Here is a 22691-nt window from a genome sequence, read left to right as displayed (position 1 = left end):
AACCAATTGAAATCACTGCCTGTTCCTAGTTTATGCTCTTCCTGCCTGATTCCAGTGTGTCCAGTTGGTGGCCCCTTTCCCGTGGGAGGGTCTTATTCGGAGCCCTCACCATGGTTTAGTGCGGGTCTCCACGCTGGCTCCGTTTTCACTGGTCTTGCTGACCCCTGACTTCAGCGTGATCGTGGCTCTGTGACTCTAGCAGCAAGCTCACTGATGTCACGAGCTTGGGTGGCTCCAGAGTGCTGTGGCCTTGACTCTGAGCTGCTTCAGGGATGCACCGGGACCTCGAATTTGATTCTTGGGTCGAGAGTTTCTTCCTGGGTGGAGAGGTCCCTTTGTCTGATCCTCTCTAGGATGTTTTGTTCCAGTATCTAAGTTGTTTCTCTCAGGGAGGCTCTGTATTTTGCTGCTTACTGATCTACCATTTTTAGTTCTGCCCCGTCTCACATCTTTGCATTTTAATACTAGTAACATAAATGCTTTGTACATAAATGTGTTTATGATTTTAGATATAAATTTTTCATAAATATTTCATAAAATATTCTAAAATGCATATCTTTATTTTCTCTTAAAGGCTCTTCCTTCTTCCATGATTATAGTAGCAGTTTATTGTCCTGTGATTGCTGCTGTTTTCATTGTTCTGAAGATGGTCAACTATCGACTACACAGAGCACTGGATGCTGGAGAAGTCATAGATAGGAGCGCAAATGAATTTATGGATCAGCGAGTCAAAGCTGAACAAGGGAACTGTTCAACCAGGAGAAAAGACAGCAATGGGCCTAGGTAAGGAAACCTCTAGTTCTCATTTTGTCAGTATTGATTGTGGTGTGTATATAAAGGTGTTACTGTGCTGTACCTGTTGTCTCTATATTATTTTAAGACAGCATCAGATCATAGCACCATAGGTATAATGACAAGTACAGATTGTAATATTAAAACAAAGCTAATTGGCATGCTTTGGGGAGTAAGTTGATATCTTTGGCCTCATTATTAAACAAGTTAGAACAATATGCTACTATATTACAGTTACACAAAAACCAAAACCTAGCAAAAAGAGAACATAGCCTAAAGAAATAAGTATTATTTGATCTTTCTCACCTTGGTTTTGAAAACTGTAAATCAAGAATAATAACAGCATCTACCTCACAGAATTGTTCTGAAGATGGAGTAAACTTGTATGTGTCAAATGTTTGCCTGAGAACTTCTTTTAATAATTACATTAGCGTCCATAATTCTAGCCCTTTAGGAGGCTAAGTTCAGAGGATCCCAAGTTTGAGTCCAGCCTGGGTAATTTAGCAGCACTGTGAGACCCTGTTAATAAATGTTAGCACTTAAAAATGTATACATATAAGTAGAATATATGTAGGTCTTTAAAAAATTATGCTATTTTCTAGGGATGATCTGCATTTGTCATTTAATGTCTTTGTAAATGTCTTTCAGTTTTATAGTCTTGCCTTAGAAATGTAGCTATTTCTTTTCTTAGTCTTTACAAGGTTAATTTGTCAGGATTCCGATTGGGTGAAGATGTCGCCTCCTCCTGGAGGGTTTCCCTTCCTTGTCCAGCTAAAGTATTGACCCAGTTGATCACAATTACATTGTAAAGTATTTCCTTGGCTCCACCAACTTTCTATCTTTGACAGAGAAATGTATTTTTTTAAGAGGTAAAAATGTCTTATGACTTTACACAAATAATAGTGGATATTACTATTGTAATTTTTTCTTTTCTTTTTTCCATTTTTTTGTGGCACTGTGTACAGTGAATCCAGCGCCTTCACACTGAGCTACATACTTAGCCCTTTCTAAATTTTATTTTTAAAATTTTGATACAAGGTCTCACAGTGTGGCTAAATTACCCAGGCTGGACTCAAACTTGGAATCCTCTGGACCTAGTCTCCTAAAGGGCTACAATTATGGGCATTGATGTAATTCTTAAAAGAAGTCCTCAGGCAAACATTTGACATGTACAAGTTTACTCCGTCTTCAGAACAATTCTGTGAGGTAGATGCTGTTATTATTCTTGATTTACAGTTTTCGAAACCAAGATGAGAAAGATCAAATCAAGCACTCAACTGAATGCTTTTTTGCTCCCAACCCTGCTTACACTCAGCATAGAATAAACTTATTCAAGTTTTAAGATATAATGATGTAATGAAAAGCTGACACACTTCTGTGAAAGCATATAATATTTCTATGTATTTTCCACTGCATCAGAAGTTTTTATCATTTTTCAATTGCATTTTTTCTTACCTCTTACAATTATTCTATTATTTGCCAAGCACGTATTTTACTCCTAATAATCGTACTCATTGTGTTAATCATTAAGTAAAATTATCTTATTTAATCATCTGTTCGCATTTTCTTAAAATCAAGGACCTTTCTTATAACTATTATGATACCAAGCCTTTTTGTTTTAGATTTTTTTTTTTTATTTTAAAGAGAGCAAAAGAAAACAATGAAACAAAGTAAATCAGAACAGGAAAATGTAAGCAATATAGCACTTTACAGCAAAACAACTGGACATCAACAGCAGTTAACGTAATGTCTGTTTTCTTTGAAATAGTTGAGAATACCTTCACACAATGATATCAAACATAACAATATAGTAAAAAAAAAAATTCAAAAGAATGAAAGCATTATAGGACTTCAAGACCAAATAACAGGAAATGAACAGTGACTGCTATAATACCTCATTTTCAAAAAAAAAACACCTCATTTTCCTCAAAAAATTTGTCTGTAACATCACACATAATAAAATCTAATAAAACACAACAGGATAGAACCAATCAAAGCAGAAGAACAAAAGCATGATAGGACTTCAAAACAAGATGGTAGATCAGTGTGATGATTAAATTTCAAATGATTAAATGTTTTACCATAATTTATCAAGAGATATAATTATTGGAATAGCTATGTATGTTTCTAAGTTTTCTGATATGTGTATCATCAGCATTCAGAAGAGTTTGCCATTTAACTACTGTGACCAGCTGTCTGAAGGCTTCTTTTTTTTTTTTGTACTTTGGACAACGCTGAGAAATACTTTGCCAAAAAAATAGTGATAGATATCTCATTGTTTAATATTTCTGCTTTCGGGTTGCTAGTGAAATAGAGGGCTTTTTGTGTGTGTGTGTGATTGCTATTTTGTGGCATTGTGACATTTTTCTATTGGTAGGTTTTTGCTATTGCTTTGGAGAAGATACATATTTATCAAGAGTATTTTCTTCTATGTCAAATATTTCTACTCAGTTTATGTATTTTGTCTATATATGTGCTACAGTTAATTTTATATGATCTATTTTATATTTTTTATTTCTGCATTTGATATCACGTTTGTAAGATTTTTCATTCCTCCTTATTACATAGTCACTTGTATCTACATCATTATTTTTATCATTTTATTTTTTACTTTAAAGTATAATCAGTTTGAAAGTGTTCAAAATTAGTTTTGGTTTGTCCCATTCAATAAATAATGCATTCCCCTAGTAATTTTTTGGGTTTTTTTTGGTACTAGGGAGCAAACTCACGACTTGTGCTGCTGAGCTAAGCCCCTGCCCCACCCCCCACCTAAGTAATTTTCAATGCCTTTTTTCATGTAGCATACATATAGAGTAGCCCGTTGGTATCTGCTGGACATTGGCTCCATATGTCTGTGAATACCATAGTACATAGATGCTTACATCCTTTACATAGAAAATAAAATAGTATATTTATATAACCTATGCTAATCTTCATGTATGCTTTAAAATCATCTTACTTAAAATACAGGACACAATGTAAATGGTATATAAATATTTGTTACACTGTATTGTTTGGCTGTGTTTAGAACAGACATATTTTTTTCCCCGGAATTATTTTTGATCGATGGCTGGTTAACTTTGTAGATACAGAACACGTGGATATGTAGGGTCATCTGTGTTTCTGTGAGTTTCTAAAATTTGTTTTTTATACCACTGATCTTAATGTCTTGTTTGTTCCATATGTTAGTCCCTTACCCCCTTTTCTTATGGTTGGTGGTCAAACCCACAGGCACTCTTACTGAACTACAACCCCAACCCTTTTTTATATTTTATTTTGAGACAGAGTCTAAGTTGCCTAGGCTGCCTTGAAAATTTGTGATCCTCTTGCTTCAGGTTCCTAAGCATCTGGGATTACAAATGTGTGCTCCAAGGCTTGGCTGTGGTCCTGTTTTATTACAATGGTTTTACAGCGTGTTTAATACCTAGTAATATGACTCCCTTCTCAATATTTTCTTTCTCAATGTTATCTTATTCTTATGAATATTTAACTTTTTTGTGAGATACTTCCATGTGCTCATTCTCCAAAATATCCCCTTGGAATATTGATGTTAGTTTCTCTAAGTTTGGAGAAATTCAACCTTTAAAATAGGACATCTTATCCAAGAACTTAGTTCAGTTTTCCATTTAGTTCCATTTATTAAATTAACTTTTATAAAATTTTAGATTTAAAAGATCTTCTCTGCACATTTTTTTTCTACCTTATTAAGATAAGAGGTAATCTAACAGACTGTAGACTCTGCATACAAGTCAGCTGAGGCTTAGATCATTCGTAATTGTATTAACTGGAAAAATTACCTAAACTTTTTATACCCTGGCTTTCTCATTAGAATGATAAGGTCAGTGATAGTGTTATCTCATTGGTTATTTCAGCAATAAGATATTGTATTTTTTTTCTCTCTTTTCTACTTTTTTGGTACTGGGGATCAAACTCATGACCTTGTGCCTACTAGGCAGGTGCTTAAGCCACTAAGCCAAATCCTGAGCCCCAAGATACTATATGTGAAGCACTTAAAGCATTCCTGATATTTGATAACTTCTTAATGTTGTTCTTATTTCTTCTGAATATCATAGCAGTTTTTGTTAATGAATTAATTCTCTTTTTTTAACTTTTAAAAATTTTATAGGAAAATGTATATTCCAAAATGTATATAAGAATATGTGTAGTGTTGCTTTTCCTTTTAAAAGCAAATATGCTTTTCACTGTGTCAGTAGTTTTCTTGCTTTTTTAAAATTGTGATACGGACTTTGTAAGTATTTCTGAATACATTATTTTATCTGCTTTAAGACATTCTAAATTTTGTGGGGTTTTTTTTGTGTTTGTTTGTTTGTTTGTTTGGGTACCAGGGATCGAATTTGTAACCTTGTGCTTGCCAGGTAGGCACTCATGCCACTGAGCTAAATCCCTGACCTTTTTTTTTTTTTGGTACTGGGGATCAAACTCATGACCATACATTTACAAGGCAAGCATTTATGCCACTGAGCTAAATTTCCGGCCCCTCTTAGGACATTCTATAAAAGGAATATCTATGTGTATTTCCTCATGAGGGCCTTTTTACACAGTGTGTTTTATTTTACTGCTTTAGTCATGTTGAAGTTTGTAGCTGTAATTTAGTCATGTTCAGTTTTATGGTAGCCTACTACTATAGAAATAAACTAAAATCTATTTTTCTGTTGATATCTATTTAGATTATTTGCAGTATTTCCCCCAATAATACATTATCGGTTATATCTTCTAGTATGCATATGTATATGTGCTTTATATATGCTGGTTCATAGGGCATTTTCATTACAGTTTTATTAGATATTTCTAAATTATTTGACAAGTTTTTACAAATTTATATTCACCAGTGATATCTAAAAGACCTTATTATTCCATATCCTCATTAACATTAGATATTGACAAACTATAAAATTGTGCATTCTGGTGAAGAAGTTTGAGCTTAGCCTGGCCAATTTAGTGACTTACTGAGACATTGTCTCAAAACAGAATAAACAAAACTTGCCATTTTTGGTGAGCGTAAGATGTATTTTATTGTAATTTTTAGTTCACCGTACTGATTACTGGGCATCTTATTTTGTGTTTATTTTCTGATTACGTTTTCTGTTCCGTTAGTACCGATATTTTTCTTGTCTCATTTTTATTCTCTTATTAATAGGTATTTTAAAAATAGATTTTATACTATACCTTTACTAATTTTGTGTATTACAAGTATCACCTGGTTTGTGACTTATTTGCTTAAGATTTATAATTATTATACATTCATACAATTAGTAAAAATTAGCATTTTAAATAATTAGCCTTTTTCTGTGTTAGGAAATTATTTCCTACACATACAGTCTTTTGTATTGTCTTTTAAAAATTTTATCTGTCTTTTCACATTTCAATTCTATCTGAAATTATTTTAATCTATACTGTCATGTAGGAATTAAGACTTTTTCTTTTATGAATGACTCATTTACTTAGTACTTTTTAGGAGAACTGTCTTTTCCTTAGAAACCTGTAGATTCTATCATCAGTTGTGTTTTTGTATGTAGATGATGGTGTTTCTGATGTCTCTTCTATTTGGTTGATCTAGTTAGTTGCTGGTGCCTCTCTCCTTACCACACTGTTCTGATTACTGTTCCTTAATGGCACAGCTTTTGATAGCTGCTAGGGAAACCACCTACCTTGTTCTGATACTTTGTTATAACTTTGATATAACTTTATTGACTATATCAGGAAAAGCCTGCAAGAACTTGATATTTTTATTGGAATTGTTTTGAGAACATAGATTGTGCTGCTGAGTATATCTTTACAATAGTGAATTTATGTTTTAAAAAATTCCTTTTAGTAATATGTAATTTTCTCCAGAAGAGGAATCATATTATTCTGTAAATTTTCTTATAACTATTTTTTTCTTCCTTAAAAGGGGCAGTTTACTTTGTATTCAGCAACCTTATTAAAATTTCTATATGAGCTTATTTTGTAGTTATCACTTGATGATCTTTTTTTTCTAGCTTTATGCTTGATTATTGCTTTCATTGGTGATAGCTTCTAGTATATAGTTAAATTGAGATAGTACCCACGTATATCCTTAGCTTTTTTTTCTAATTTAAAGATAAGCTTCTCTTTTAAGCTAAGCTCTTTGCTTTAGGTCTTTGTTTATGTGGTTCTTTGAGATAGGGTCTTGATATGTGGTTCAGGCTGGTCTTGAACTCCCTATGTAGCTCAGTGTTGCAGTGATCATTCTATCTTAGTCTCCCTGAGTGCTAGGGTTACGGATATACCATACACCCATGCCTGACTAGGTTTTTGTTTTTGGTATCAGCTTTTCTCACTCATACTTGTGAATCTTGTATTATGTTCTGAGGAAACAAAAAGAAAAGAAAAATGTTGTCTATTTTATTGCAGAGAACCTGTGGTTGGTGCATCAGAGCTATTAGTTGGTTGCATGAATGAATGAAAAGGTAGATCTTCTTGAGCCAACTGATTTTCCTTGACCTCTCTTACATGGCACAGCCATTAAAAAGTGCTTAACTCTTTATTTTAGAAAAAGAGTCAAAGTCTTTAAGTTTGTATTACATTTTTAACATTTCAGTAGAGTAGTAGTTAACATGTTGAATTTAATGATTTAAAAACAAATATTTTGGAGGCCGTAGTTTGTTTCTCAGGTAGTAACACTTATAATGTGAGGTAATGATCCATTTCAACTATATGAAGTTGAATTTTAGGCTATTTCATGAAGGAGATTTACTCTGTTTAGGCATTTGTTTTATCTATTCATATTTTTATAAGCATCATTATATACCTAGTACTGTAATGATGCTGTGATGTTTCTGGTTAAAGCCAGAGCATGATCAAAATATAATTTTAATAATTAAAAATTAATTTTGTGATGTCTGTTCTGTAATTCAGAATAGACCCTTTGTTTTCTGCCTTTCCCTGTACCTGTTTTTTTTTTTTTTTTTTAACAGATGGGGAAATTAAGGCATAAAGGTAGAGATTCCCTGAATTTGGTGTATTGCTTACTGCAGTAGACCACTTTGCTTCTGTGAGAATTGTAACGCACTATGTTTTCCAGGTATGTGCTGAAATCTCCATTGGCAAAACCCTTCGAATCTTGCTAATAAAGAGAAACTCTTACTCAGCCACTTTATATGTTCAGTTATATTTAGAACCTGTATAGCTTGCCTGAAAGTTCTGCTTGTGAATTTGTAGAGAAAGGTGAAGTACAGAAATTTTGCTGCATGATTTTTATAAGAAAAGAGCCATCCATTTTGTTGTTCTTGTTCGTAGTTCTTCCTTTTTTCCCGACTCAGTGCTGACCAGTATTAGTTCTAGATTATAATGATCCCTGCCTCCAAGACATTTGGCAAGATCTGAAGACATTTTTAATTGTCACAGCTGGGGGATGCTGCTGACACCTAGAGGGTAAGGGCCAGGGATGCTGCTAACCATCCTATAATGCACTGGACAGTCTTGTTCAGTCAAGAATTATGTGGTCATCAAATGTCAGTGGGGCAGAAGTTAAGAAACCTTATTCTAGGAAATGGTGTTTACGCTTCAGTTTTGAACTAGAACAGTTTGCAATGCCTTTTTATTGAAGGATGATACAGTTTCATAGAAATAGTATGGGGAGTTTTATTCAAACCTTGTCTTGGTTCACACTGGTTATAAGTATTTATATTAAAGTGTGTGAGAAAAAGAAGAACAAATAGCACATTGTAAGAGTGTTAAGTATTATTTGTACTTTTACCTCCCACTTGAGCTTCATATGCCAATGACTGTTTATGTTATTCACTTCTCTGAGACTTTAGGGAAGATTTTAGCTTTTTTAGTTTTCAGTTTTTTCATCTGTTAAATGAGAATAGTGATAATTTATATTATAGATTTTAGGGAAGATTTCATTAGAAAGTATAAATATAGCATATTGTATGACTAGGATATAATAAGTACCTAGTAATACTTGATTTGTTCATTATTAATAATAATCTTACATTTAGATTATAATCACTTGGGTTGGCTAAAAGTGATGAATAAGAGGGCAAGATTGTCTTCCCTATGGCTGTGTAAACAAAATGGAATCTGTGTATGTAGCTGAGTATTTGGCTAGTTAAAGGAAGGAAGTACTGAACATGCTGTAAACATGGCTGGACTTAGAAAATTGTATGTTATGGGGGAAAAGCCAGTCACAAAAGATTACAAATAGTACTGTTATAATTCTGTTCATAGGAAACATTGAGAATGAGCAAATTTAGGAAACAAAAAATTATTAGTTGTTTAGTACTGGGGAGAATGGAAAAGGTAGAAGAAAATAGTTAAAAGGGTTTGGTTTTAATATGATAAAAATACTCTAAAATTATGGTGCTGGTTTCATAACATTTTGGGATATAATAAAAAACATTGATTTATACAGTTTAAGTGAGCAAATTGTATAGTATGCAAATTATACACCAATAAAGCTGATATTTACAAATAGTGAAGGTGAGAATTCTCTATCTTCCTCTGATGTTGAACATTTTATTCCTTAACCTTCATTTTGCCCTCCATCTTCTGGCTTTGGGTCTACTAGAGCGGGTGTTCTAGTAGGGATGACGCTAACATGGTTGACTGTTTCTCATCGACTGCTGGTAGTGATGATAGTGTAAACCCGTAAGATTTACCCAGTTCAGAAGAATTTCTCAGTGTATCCTATGTAGCCGGTATAAATGAAGTTAACCCTGAACAGCTCACAAACTTAATATATTCCATTTTTTCTTAAACCAGGTAAAATGAGTAAAACACTTCGGGTCAAAAAATAGGATTATCAGTTGTTCTAATAGTTGTGTTCCTGAGAAAACTTACTGACATTTTCTAAGAGTTTTGAAATTTGGTGTGAGTTTTTTTTCTAATTCTGGGGTCCCACTGATTAAGTACTTTACATGGTCTTCTTCAGCTCTTTGAAACTAGGACTTTTTCCCTTTTTGACTTTCTGATACCTGTTGTTACCTCTTTAAACTTAGACTCTTTAACTCAGCATACACAAGAATCAAATCTTAGGTTTCCAGTTTTGTAATACAGTATCCCAAATAGTTTAACTAAGATGACTTCATGATTGTCTTGGCAGTTTAGTCAGACTTCTCTCCTAGAGATGTAGTTACGGTGATGTCTGATTACTTTGTTTATAATTGACCAATTACTCTTTGCTCTTGGGAAACAAAAGACAGTTGGTTCTTTGCTACAGTGGTTTTATGGAACATATCATAAAATATTTAGTATACTATCCTTGTAATTAAGGCTAGTTTCTAATATTAGATCGGGTGTAGACAGTTTGAGATAAGAGTTTTAAATATTTTCAGAAGTGATGTTACTAAATAGCTCCACTTTTCAGACTTATAAAATCAACAATAAGTTCATTTTTCTCTTAACCAAAGCCTTAGTATTATAGAAAAAGATTATAACTTAAAAAATAATGAGAATGAAAAGAAAATTGTTGCCAGAATAATGACAGTTATTCTTTGTTTTCCTCATGTTTCTCACACAGTGATCCTGGTGGAGGGATTGAAATGTCTGAGTTCATTCGAGAGGCCACACCTCCAGTCGGCTGCAGCTCAAGAAATTCTTATGCTGGTCTAGACCCAAGTAACCAGGTAGCAATTTCTGCTGTTTTACTTTAATTTGCACCCCTTGTCCTCCCCACAATGGTAGTCTCAGCAAGTTGGATGTTTATCTTTGATTATTTTTGACTGCCTATTAATAATATCCTTATTAATCTTTAAACTGACTTCACATTAGTAAATAGGTATTTGCTAAACACATATAGCATGTTTACTGCCTGCACATATAGTTTGAACAAAACGGTTATGGTGGATGCCTAAGGAATGTGCATGCCTGGCTTATTGTCTTTTTTCTGTCCATCATCTATATTACAAGGGTATAGATGTCTGTGACCATCATTGGTTAAACATGACAAGCCAAAAAAAAAAAAAAATCAAATAACTTAGCAAATGAGCCATTAATTGTAGACCTAGAAGTAGAATGCAAATGTGCTTTTACCAATTCTAATGTCTTCTTCCTATGTGACTTTTTATTAGAATAGTAACTCAAAAAAAAAAAAAATAAGAATAGTAACTCCAAAAGTATTTTCTCAGCACTCAGCTGTGTCCTGTTGTACCCTCATGAGATCTAACCTTGGTCGTGCTGTACAGTTTTCTCACTCATTGTAGCCATCTCCAGGGCTAAGCTAGGTCCCAGTCTGTTATACTTGCCTATTAGCAGGGAACTTCACTAGATGGAGTACAGTAAGCTTAGCTTTTGGAAGAAATTTCTCATTGTAGAACTTCATGTGGAATGGCTCATTGTGTCAGCTTTTTCATTATGTGAGAGAAACAGCAATTTCTTTTAGGGTCTAGGTCACTGATGGTGAACCTGTGGCACATGTGCCACAGTGGGCCATTGTGTCATCGAAAAGATTCACCATTACTGATCTAGGCTCAACACTGTTGGCTGATTCTCCCAGCATTTCTGTTGATATATACACAACTTGGGGATTGAAACTGCTGTTCCTCTTTCTCCTGTTCTGTTCTGGAAGGAGACTTAGTTGTTATTATCTGTCTGAAATCTAAGTCTACTAGTTATCATCCCAGGTTTTCAAGATTTTTAAAGACGTTATAGTGTTGACCCTTACTCTTGTGATGGAACTTTTAATAATTTATTGTAGCAGGGTTTTTTTGGTATGGGGCAGTTTATAAGACTCTGTGAAGTATTTTCCTTTTACTTTCCATGGTAGAATTAATGATCGCTGAATCATCTTGTATGTGTATGGATAATAAACCTTTATAAGTAAAGTTGGACTTGGCCTCCCATTTAACAAGTTGATAGCAGACCTCATTCTCCTATCTCATAGTATCCAACTATTTTACATTGGTAAAATATATAAGAAGAATATTATGAAAAATAGGATATTCTACTACTCAATATCTTGAACAGGTTCTTATTTCCTAGTGTATTTTGTTAGATTTGAATTGTATTATCATTGCTTAAAGTTCAGGTGAATAACAGCTGAGTGAATAATTTTTGGTAACAGTTCTAGTTGTGGTCAAGTATAGGATAAGACAAGTAGGTCCTTGAGTTTATCTGTTTTCTCTAACAAACGGATGGAATGGGAGATGTCAGTATTAAAGAAAGGAAAAAATATTTTTTTAATGCTATTCTATATGTATTAATTTGGTTGGTACCTTTTAAGTTTCAAGTTTTATACTTGTTTGAAGAAGTGTTACTACCCTAAACCTGCTTTTGGTTGACTCTGCTTTTCTCAGTCTCTTTTTGTTTATTTATCTTTATTTATTAGTACATGTTCATGGAACATAATGATTGCATTTATTGTGTGAAGTTGATACATGTACACATCTTCACATTCACATCTTTTCTTTTTTTCATTTTTTTCTACCCCTCAGTCTCTTTCTAAGAATAAAATTACTTTTTATATGGCTACATAGTTTTTCCTTAATTAATCTTGGCTTTTATTCTTACTAATAAATATAGGCATTGTCACATTACTCCAGGAAATTACCCTGCATTTTTCCAGTAACATTTTAGAGAGCTATACCTTTTCCTTATTTTGCAGTAGGAAGGTGAAAGAGTATAGTGATGGCTAGGACCTTTGATATTTAGTGCTTGTCATCATTTTGATAAAAATTTGCTCTAGTTATTTTAGAGGTGGAGTTCTTCAGTGTAATTAAAGCACACAAACATACAGAATACCCAATTATGTTTTGCTTAACATAAGATATTGTGCTTTTTAGGTTTTAGTGTTTTTGTTTTTATGCTGCTTATGATAAGTACTGTTTATATGGATCATATTGTTAGAGAAGCTAAAGAGAAGAAATACAGTCAGGTACTATCAATATAGTTATGCTGTTTTTGGCGTATGTTCTACAGCATTTTTATATGTTACTAGACAAAATGGCTCCATCTTAATCCTTGTTATCATTCATTTCCTCTTGGTACTTCTACCCTGATCCCTTCAATCTCTACCCTTTTTTGTCCTCTTTTTTTAAAGGAAGGTTTAAAACACAATGTTAATCTACTATCTCTTAACAGTTGTCTTTCTTTTCTTCCCTGTTTTTCTCTGCCTTCCTTTTCTTGCCTTTTATCATTTATCTTCTTTCAAAAGTTTTAGTGCTTGATAGTATTCAAAGCATTTTAATGGTTCAGGATAAGGGTTGCAACCTAGAGATTGCAATCTGACATAAATAACCAAGTTATAAATGTCATGTATGTAATAAAAGAACTAAGTACAAAGTCCTTTCATAAAGTCATAATTACCATTGGAATGGGACGGAAAAAGGTAGTTTCAGACAGAAAGGCAAGGCTTCCTAGGAGGATTGACTTTGCCTGATGTACTTTCTAGTTGGCAGTAGTCTTTCTTCTGACACCTGACATTCTTAGTCCTTCCTGGACCTTTCTTTTTTTTTTTTTTTTGTCTTTTTCCTTTTTATTGTTACCAGGGATCGAACTCACGACTGCCTGCTTGCAAGGCAGGCACTTATGCCGCTGAGCTAAATCCCCAGCCCCTTGGACTTTTCTTTTTACACCACCGTTAAGAAACACTGAACTATTTTAATTTGTGCAAGCCACTTAAAATGATTTACCTCTGAGTATAGGGAGACACTATTTTTTCTTTTTATTCTTAGAAAATTTAACAAATGAAATAAGAAAATTAAAATTCACAGCATTCAGAGTAAAAATCTTTTTCTTTTCTTTTTCTTTTTGATGTACTAGAGGTTGAATGCAAGGCCGTTTCACTGAGCTACATTCCTAGCTCTTTAGAGAGAGGATCTTGCTAAATCACTAACTTGCCTCATCTTCCCCAAATGCTGGAATTACAGGCTTGCACCATGATGTTTGGCTAATAAAAGTCTTTTTAAAACAAAATGGAGTTACAGTGTACTGCTTTCCTTTGAAACTCATTTCTCTTAACTGAATGTTTTGTGAATATTAATATTGTTGAATGACTTTCTACACTGACACTTTGGGGACTGCATTGCATTGGGATGTACTGTAGTTTATATTCTTGATTTCCTGTTGTCTATCACAGATAGTCAAGATTTTTGATACTTTGGGAAGAATCATAAGTAATACAGAAAGGCATTAAGAATAAAATAGAATCACCCGTGGCATCTGTAAAGATTGTCTTTGTTATTGAGTAATAAGAGTATTCAGCAACAGTGACTACCAGGAATAGAAGTTTGTATTTGTCACCAAAATCTGGAGCTTATTTTTTATTGGCTATGCCAAAGGTTTATGACTAGTTTCACCCATATCTGTATGCTTATTTTTATTTTCTTTTCACTGACATTTAATTTACACACTATAGTATCTTGAGTGTGCATCTCAATGAATTTACCCCTTCAATGGACATCTTCTCTTCTGCCCTTTTAAGGCAACATTAACTTATATTCTGAATATATTTCTTGTGGTGTACTCTTCTTAAATAGTCAATGAAAGGAATAACTTAAAAAATATATAAAGAATTATATGATGTTTTACATGTTATTTTATGAAGCTTGATTTGCTTAACTAGTTTCTTGTTCTTTGAGTCCCATGAAAGCAAGTTGTAGGAAGAGTTGCTAGGACTACTTGATATACTTAAGTATCATGTTGGATTCCTTGTTGTGTTCATGAAATTTGTAATATTTGTTTATATGATTTTTATGGTAGTATAATAAATAATGGTGTGAGGATTCAGGAAAGTGTTAAAATCTTAACTATAATCACTAAAAGTTAAGTGACCTGATTTTAGTTTTCTAATTATAGTCTGTACTTAAAAATGGAACTTTGTGGATGCCTTCAATTTTTTTTTTAATGTTTTAACCATCTACAAAGAAGTACTGACTTGTCTGGAACTAAGGATGTTACGTATTGTAACAGTAATTTGACAGTAAGATATATGTTGTTTCTTTGTAGCATGTTAATACATTTTGCTCGCACCATCCCCAAACTTTCCCTTTACGTGTCCTAAAAAGTATATTTCAGATATACTCAATGCCTGGTTTTGCTTTTGTTTACAGCATGGACATGCTATGATGTGATATAAAAAATACTGATGCTTGAGGTTAGAGTGTTGGGTTCCGAGGGCTATATCAGTCCTGAGTGTGTGAAGAGACTGTTGTACAGCATATGTGTAAAACAAGGCAGACCGTGCCTCAGCAAACAGGTTGTGTAGCTCCTATAAAACATGCCCAACAGGTATCTTTTAATATTGATTAAAGTGATTAATAGCATACTTAGATAAATTGATAATTTTATTTTATAATCTTACTAGTTAAAATTGGTAATGACATAGCTAGATTTTAATTAGTTTGATTTAATTTATGTTTACAGATTGGATCTGGTTCCTCTCGTCTTGGAACAGCAGCTACTATTAAAGGTAGACATGACATGGCTTGAATATTGCCTCTGACCTTTTTTTTTTTTTTTTCGTTTTTCTTTTTTTTTTTTTGTACTAGGGATCAGACTCTTGACCTCATGGTTGCCAGGCAGGTGCTTAGGCCACTGAGCTAAATCTCCAGCCTGACTTTTACTTTTTCTCTCTCTTTCTCTTTCTCTCTGTTTCTCTTTCTCTCTCTCTCTCTCTTTCTCTTTAGGTTGTACTAAAAGTAACAATACTGTACATTCAGATGTAATGTAAAAATCATTTTGCAGATAGTTATCAAGGTTGCTTGATTTAAATTGTGTTATTCTTTTATCCAAATTTCACAGAAGTGTTTGACCATTTGTATTATGTTGCATGAGTTATAAATTTGATTTATCAGAAACTTTGTTGCTGAGGAAAAATACTTTCATAGGTTTAGGTGAAGTTCATAGAAAACTAATCAGTTTGATGTGAAAATTTTTAATGTGAGTACAGATGAAACAGTAAAAAAAGTAAGGTTTTTCCCCTTCTTTATTTTGGTATCTCTCCATAAGCTATATATTTTTGCCCAGCAACTTTTTAGGGAAAGAAAATTTATGTTACTTCATAATTTATTATAATTTGCCTTTCCTTTTTAAAAAGTACTTAAACAGTTTTACCTAGGTAGCATTATGAAGCATTCTGTATTATTTGGCTTGTAGTTCTATGAGACTGATTATGTTCTCTGATAGTCCATGGTACTTTTTATAGTGGATCTTCCACTACTGCAACACTTGATACACAGACTATTTTATTTAATAGGTATCTACCACACTTCTGATGTTCTTTCCTCGTTATGCCAATGTTTCTCCTTGTAGGAGATACAGACACTGCTAAGACTTCTGATGATATCAGTTTAAGTCTGGGCCAGAGCTCTAGTCTCTGTAAGGATGGAAGCGAAGAGCAAGGTAAGAACTTTGTGCTTCACAGTGACACTGTATATTGTGGTGACCAGGATGAATTTGTGGAATATGTCGCTTACGTTTTGGCAAATTTGTAATTCAATATAATTACTTTCAGGAAACATTAAAATGACTTACTTGTATAATGTCTTGAAAAGTGCTTTTACCCTGCTGAATTCAGTTATATACATTTTGCCAAATAAATATGGAAAAGTTTTTCTTTTAGTTGGTCAAAACGTGTAAATCAGCTAAGTGAAAATATAGTATGTAAAATTGTTGTTTCCCATTTAGTATGACCTCTGAATGCCAGCTTTATCATCTCTTACCTAGCTGCAGAAGTTACAGTATGTTAGATAAATAACTTGCCATTGGACTTTCTGTGAAACCATACCTATTTTTATCATGGTACCTTGTAACAGAATGCTAGTAGAAATTTTGGTAGGTGTGATTTTTTTTTTTTCCCCTCCTTACTCAGTTCTATTAAAAAGGAACATTTTGAAGTTTTTCTTTGCTTGTATTTTCTTCTTTTTTTACTTTTAAAATATATTTTGGATTTTTGTAGCTATTTATACACATTTTCATGTGTGATTTTAAAAATTTTCAAATATGAAAGATAAATCATCCCTATTTTTAAATGGAACTTATTCAAGGTTATGTATAATCAGGGAGCCAGGATTAGGTGAGAAACCTGTCTCCCTATTTCCATTCTGTTATTACCTGTTGTTTTTGTTAACTATAAGCAATATTCATGAGGCTGATAAATATCCTATTCTTTTTCTTTTTTTTTTAAATCGGTACCGGGGATCGAACTCACGACCGCCTGCTTGCAAGGCAGGTGCTTATGCTGCTGAGCTAAATCCCCAGCCCCAAATATCCTATTTTTAATCATGATGCCTGTTTTAAAGTTATATATAGATCACTAAATTATGATAGTTTCTCCTTACTTTGGTAACTTAAGCAAGTCTATTTCTTAAAAGTGTATTTTGTTGATGGTACTTGGAACTTATCACTGTAGTTCTCTGCTTTTTTGGAATTACAATAGGCATCATTATTTACTTTTGTGGAATCCCCCCCCCCCCAAAAAAAAGAAGAAACTCTAAATATACTTTATGGTATGGGAAGCTTCTCCCTTCTCTTCCTCCTCTTCTTCCCCCTCTTCCTCCTTCTCCTCTTCTTCTAAGTAAAGGTATTTTAACATAAATAATGACACCTGACATTCACTGAGTGCATACTAAACGTTTTGAAAAGGTCAGAGAGCTTTGTAAACTAGATGGTCTCTTAATACCCAGCAGCTCAGTTGTAGAATAAAAGGAGCTATGAATAATAGACAAATGAATGGGCATGGTTTGTTATACTAAAACTTTCTTGAAAAACATTGTCAGATTTGGTTCTGTGGTCCTTATTTGTCAGCCTCTGATTTAGTTCCTAAGAATTGTATGTGAATTTATATGCCAGTCATTACAACAGGCATATAAAGTTGGTAACATTCTCAGATAAGCATTACTATGGCTTGGAGAGAAATTATTTAATCACTCTGCTCTTCTACTTTCATATGGTTTTATAACTTTTACCCATATAACATTTTTTCATGCTGAACACTTTTCAGTACTAGAAATAAATTAGTGAATAAAGCAAAAAAATTGAACCTTTTTATGATGTCCATACTAGCAACAGAATCATATTAGTGTAAGTTAGCGTATGTGTAGTGTTACAGAACAGGGAGTGGGTAGGGGCTGGGGAAATTACAATTTTAAATAGCTTAGTTGAGAGAAAGCCTCACTAGCGCAAAGACTGAAGAAGGAGAAGACATATGCCCTCAGAGTATCTAGGGGAAAGGGGATCTCCGCCATGCGGAAGAAATAGCAAGGGCAAAAGCTGGAAAGCAGGAACATGCCTGTTGGTTTTGGGAGATAATATGGCTTGTTTGGAGTGTGAGGGACCAAACTGTGTGGACTCTGAGCCATTTTAAAGATGTTAGTTTTGATTCTGAGTAAGGTGAACTGCTATCTTGTTGCATTACATTGTAAAGGAACACTGTGGCACCTTTTTTTTTGGGGTACATTAAAAGGAAGCAGAAAGCTCATTTAGCAGATTTTTACATGAATACAAGGCAAGGGTGTGTGTTTATCTAGAAGATACTTAAGATATGTTGATGGATTCGGAGTGTCATGTAAGAGAAGTAGTCATGCATGACTCTTAAGGTTTTGGGCATAAGCAAGAGGAGAATGGAAACAGCCAAACACGGAAGTCTGAATTTCAGGTAAGAAATCTGGGTTAGGGGTTTTAAATTTAGGAGTTGTTAGTGTGCAAGAAACGAAAAACAAAAAGCTGACCATAAAATAAGGGGTTGGTGTGGTAGTAAAATGGCCTGGCTACTTTTTTCCAGATTCTTCTTTTGATCTGAGCTATGGTTTGGCACCCCCTACTGGCAGTTATTCATTCCAGGTTAAATACAGCATTGGTGAACGTGGGACTCTTGTGATTCTGTGACTGGGATGGGTTTGTAAAGACACTGACTTTTAGTTGTTTAGCAAGTAACTTGATTGGCAGGTACTCCCTTTGTCACATTATTCCAGATCATCAGAAGATCTGAGGATGTAGAGGTGCACTTTCCATTTCTGTTTCTTGACTTTTGTTTTGGTGGTGCTGGGTCCGTCCTTCCTTCCTTCTTTCCCGCCTTCCTTCCTTTCTTCTATCCAACCATCCATCCATATTTTGAATGTGGAAAATGCATGATCTGGACTCAACACTGTGATCCCTTGCCTGAGCCTCCTCACAGAGTGCCGGAATTTCAGGTGTATGCCATCATGCCCAGCTTAACTTCTAAATTTTAGAATTTAAAGAATATAAGAATCTAAGTTCAGTAGTTGTGTTTTTGTGAAAATAATAATGTGATTTTAGTTACCTTGAAAACTTTAAAACATAAGAAAAAGCCTAATGAGTCATTTATAAATCACAATTTATATGGTATATACCTCAGGCAATCCCAAGTTTTTAATTATTTAGATGTAATGAAGATTAAGATTTTCAGTTTGATCTGCTTTTACAATTGACTCTACTTGGAAAAGTCTCACTATGTAATGTTATGCTTTGTCTACACAATTGTGACAAGTTAGACTAATTTTTGTTTTTATTGAACTAACAGCAGGTTCAAGCTTCCTGCCTGTCAAAACATACATTTAAAAGTCACCTTTTGTGCAGTTCAGTTGCCAAGCTATATGTTCCAAGATGAATTACAACCTAGGTAGATAGGACTTACTTATATTTATATTTACATTTCTCATTTTATTTACAAAATGTATATGGAAATTTTTTTTTTTTGGCTTTTCCTTTTTTTTTTTATCAGTACCGGGGATCGAACTCACAACTGCCTGCTTGCAAGGCAGGAGCTTATGCCGCTGAGCAAAATCCCCAGCCCCTTGTATATGGAAATTTAATTACTATACTAAAAGGACAATTAAAGGATTAGTCTTACAAATATAGAAGGTTATATATTTTTTACAAGGCATTTTTAAATATCAGCTACATATCAGCAATAAAAGAGAAAATGTGTTATGATGCCCCATAGTACTGTTTTTTTAGCCATGAGGACCAGTTGCATTATTATGCCATATTTTATTTGGATTTTTATTAGCCCTTTGATTCTTTTTTCTGTTTCTGATTAAGTTTTGTTTTGATTTGTAAAATAATCCTTCTGGTTTTTAAAAAGAATTCTAGTAATGTTAGGTAAAATAATGATAGTTATACCATAAATTGTGATGGCATTATGTCAAGCATTGTTTTTAACTCCATATTCCTTGCCTGATCCTCAAGAATGTTGATTTTTATAGAAGAAGATGAAGTAGAGATTTAGAAGGATAACCCACTGTCATCTCAGTGGTAAATTAGAGATAAAGCTTGCCTAGAAATCCAAGTCCATTTTAAATATAATCCTCTGTTGCCCACTTCCCTCTTTTAAAATTGCTGATCGTTTGTAGAACTTTTTTGGAGGCTAGTTGAATAAGTCAAAACAGTTCATTGCATCCATAGAAAGCGTTCTTTGTGTAGTTGTGGAACATAAACCAGCCCTTTGGAGTAACTTGCCAACTGTTAATCAGTGAGCTGCTAGGGAAATTGTTTATACTTGATTTACTGTATGCTGTGAATTCTTTCCATTGTTAAATAGTAGAGAAGCAGATCATACATCTGTGTTAACATTTCTAAATATGTGTTTGAAACAGATTTGGCAACTGATCGGAAGCTTTTCCGTCTGGTCTCCAATGACTCCTTCATCTCCATTCAGCCTTCCTTGTCCTCTTGTGGACAGGATTTACCAAGGGACACGAGTGACAAAGCAAGCTTGCCAAGTCATAGCCACCACCACCACATCGAACAGTCTCTTTCCAGTGCCTGTGACACAGAGGTAGCTTCCCTTGTACCTTTACATTCGCACTCTTACAGGAAAGATCACCGGCCACGAGGTGTACCACGGACTTCCAGCTCTGCTGTGGCTTTTCCTGACACTTCGCTGAATGACTTCCCTCTTTATCAGCAAAGACGTGGGTTAGATCCAGTTAGCGAGTTAGAATCTTCTAAGCCTCATTCTGGATCTAAAGAATCCTTAGTAGACAATTCCTGTGTATCAGGGAAATTTCAGCTTACTGATGACCCAAAAAACAGTAATTCCCAGCCACCCCCCAAAAGCGGGAAGAACAAAGCATTGAACGCTGACAAAAGCGTGGACAGCCTGAGGAGCCTGAGCACACGGAGTAGTGGGTCAACAGAGAGCTATTGCAGTGGGACAGACCGTGACACCAACAGCACCGTTAGCAGCTATAAAAGTGAGCAGACCAGCTCTACTCACATAGAGAGCATCTTGTCAGAGCATGAAGAGTCTCCTAAAGTGGGAAAGAGCAGCACTGGGAAAAAAGAGTCCTGCCTTGACCCTGAGGACATGAGTAGCTATGCCAGTGACAAAAGGACTAATAGTGACAAGACTGTCTTAGAAGTGAGTTCAAATAGTGGGGCTCCCGAGGCCCAGGTTTCTCAGGCCTCCGATGAGTTGCACAACCAGAGAGAGGTTAGCACTTCTGCCTCTGAAGAAGCCAATAAAAACCCCCATGCAAATGAGTTTCCTGTGCCAGGGCGACCACCTGAGAAAACTACCGAAAACAAAGAGGAGCAAAGTGAAAAGCCTAGTGCTGTGGTTGATTCAAAAGTTTGTAAAGACATTGGGGGAAAGCAGAAGGAAGGGGATGTTCGGCCCAAATCATCTAGCTTAACCCACAGGGCAGCCTCTGCCCACAAGTCAGGCCGGAGACGGACAGGAAAGAAACGGGCCAGCAGTTTCGACTCAAGCCGGCACAGGGACTATGTTTCTTTTCGAGGTGTTTCTGGAACCAAACCACATAGTGCTATATTTTGTCATGACGAGGACTCTAGTGATCAAAGCGACTTGAGTAGAGCATCAAGCATTCAGTCTGCTCACCAGTTGAGCAGTGATAGCTCTTCCAGCACCGCTTCTCATTCATGCCAGTCTCCTGAAAGCAGGTACAATGCTCTGAAAACCAAGCATGTTCATAAGGAAAGGGGGACAAACTCGGAACACATACACAGAGCTCATCTGGGACCAGAAGGAGCCAGCAAAAAGAGGGCCACACGACGGACTTCCAGTACAAATAGTGCCAAGACTCGTGCCCGAGTGTTGAGCTTGGACAGTGGCACAGTAGCCTGTTTGAATGATTCAAATAGGCTCCTGGCACCTGAAAATATAAAGCCATTAACCACCTCAAAATCAGATCTCGAGGCCAAAGAAGGAGAGGTGCTAGATGAGCTGTCTTTATTGGGACGGGCTTCACAATTAGAGACAGTCACTCGATCTAGGAATAGTTTGCCAAGCCAGGTTGCGTTTCCAGAAGGGGAAGAGCAAGACACTGTCAGTGGAGGTAAGTAAGCTATAAGAAGAGTCTTCCTGAAGAGTCACTGCTGACTTGGTCCTTCCACTCTTGTTAAATGAAGAAGGAGAAGGTTACCTTAGAAAATGTTTTGGTATAAAGAAAACATTTTTTCACTTGTCTTAATAACTACATCAGTTTGGTTTTTGTTTGTTTGCTTGTTTTGTTTTGTTTGATTTTGAGAAAAGGTCTCACTATGTAATTTAGGCTGGCCTTCAACTCTCTGTGTGATCCAGGCTGGCCTTGAACTCGTGTGATCTTTTTGCCTCAGCCTCCAGAGTGCTAGGATTGCAGGTGTGCTGTGCCTCCATGCATGGTTATAAATTTGTTCTTCATGGCCTTCACTTTTTACCAACATAGACAATTTTTTTTCCCTTTTTCACAACAATAGCAACAAGAAAATGTGTAATTTTTTAGGACACCAAATCACTTTTAGTCATCTCTTCTTAAAAACTACTGTATTTTAATAGTACATGTTATTATTATGTGGCAATGGAATTTATTTTGGAAAGTTGGTACATGTGTATAATGTATCAATCAGTTTCAAACCATTAACGTTTTCTCCATTCCTGCTCTTCCTCAGCCTCTTCCCTGTGTCTAGTTCACCTTCACGTTTAGTCATCTTTTATACAATATGTGCTGCTGTAC

The 22691-nt window shown here is 34.8% G+C and overlaps 1 protein-coding gene across 6 annotated transcripts in view; it reads left to right on the top strand.

The window, feature by feature from the left end:
- Positions 1 to 22691, top strand: part of Pcnx1 (pecanex 1) — a 152282-nt gene that overhangs the window by 33969 nt on the left and 95622 nt on the right. For 5 of the 6 annotated variants that reach the window (XM_063240868.1, XM_063240867.1, XM_063240864.1 and 2 more), the window contains exons 2-6: positions 575 to 783; positions 10298 to 10403; positions 15139 to 15184; positions 16027 to 16116; positions 20331 to 22034. In XM_063240868.1, coding sequence (XP_063096938.1) covers positions 575 to 783; positions 10298 to 10403; positions 15139 to 15184; positions 16027 to 16116; positions 20331 to 22034 — 2155 coding nt within the window. Of the gene's footprint in view, positions 1 to 574; positions 784 to 7753; positions 7856 to 10297; positions 10404 to 15138; positions 15185 to 16026; positions 16117 to 20330; positions 22035 to 22691 lie in introns of those variants that run through there. The other variant, XM_063240869.1, reaches the window with a different exon arrangement.

The sequence above is a fragment of the Cavia porcellus genome, unplaced genomic scaffold (genome assembly GCF_034190915.1).
Source record: "Cavia porcellus strain 051 isolate PalLab524CR breed Dunkin Hartley unplaced genomic scaffold, mCavPor4.1 scaffold_31, whole genome shotgun sequence".
In the NCBI taxonomy this organism is placed as follows: Eukaryota; Metazoa; Chordata; class Mammalia; order Rodentia; family Caviidae; genus Cavia; species Cavia porcellus.
This window is presented reverse-complemented; position numbering and strand designations above follow the sequence as displayed.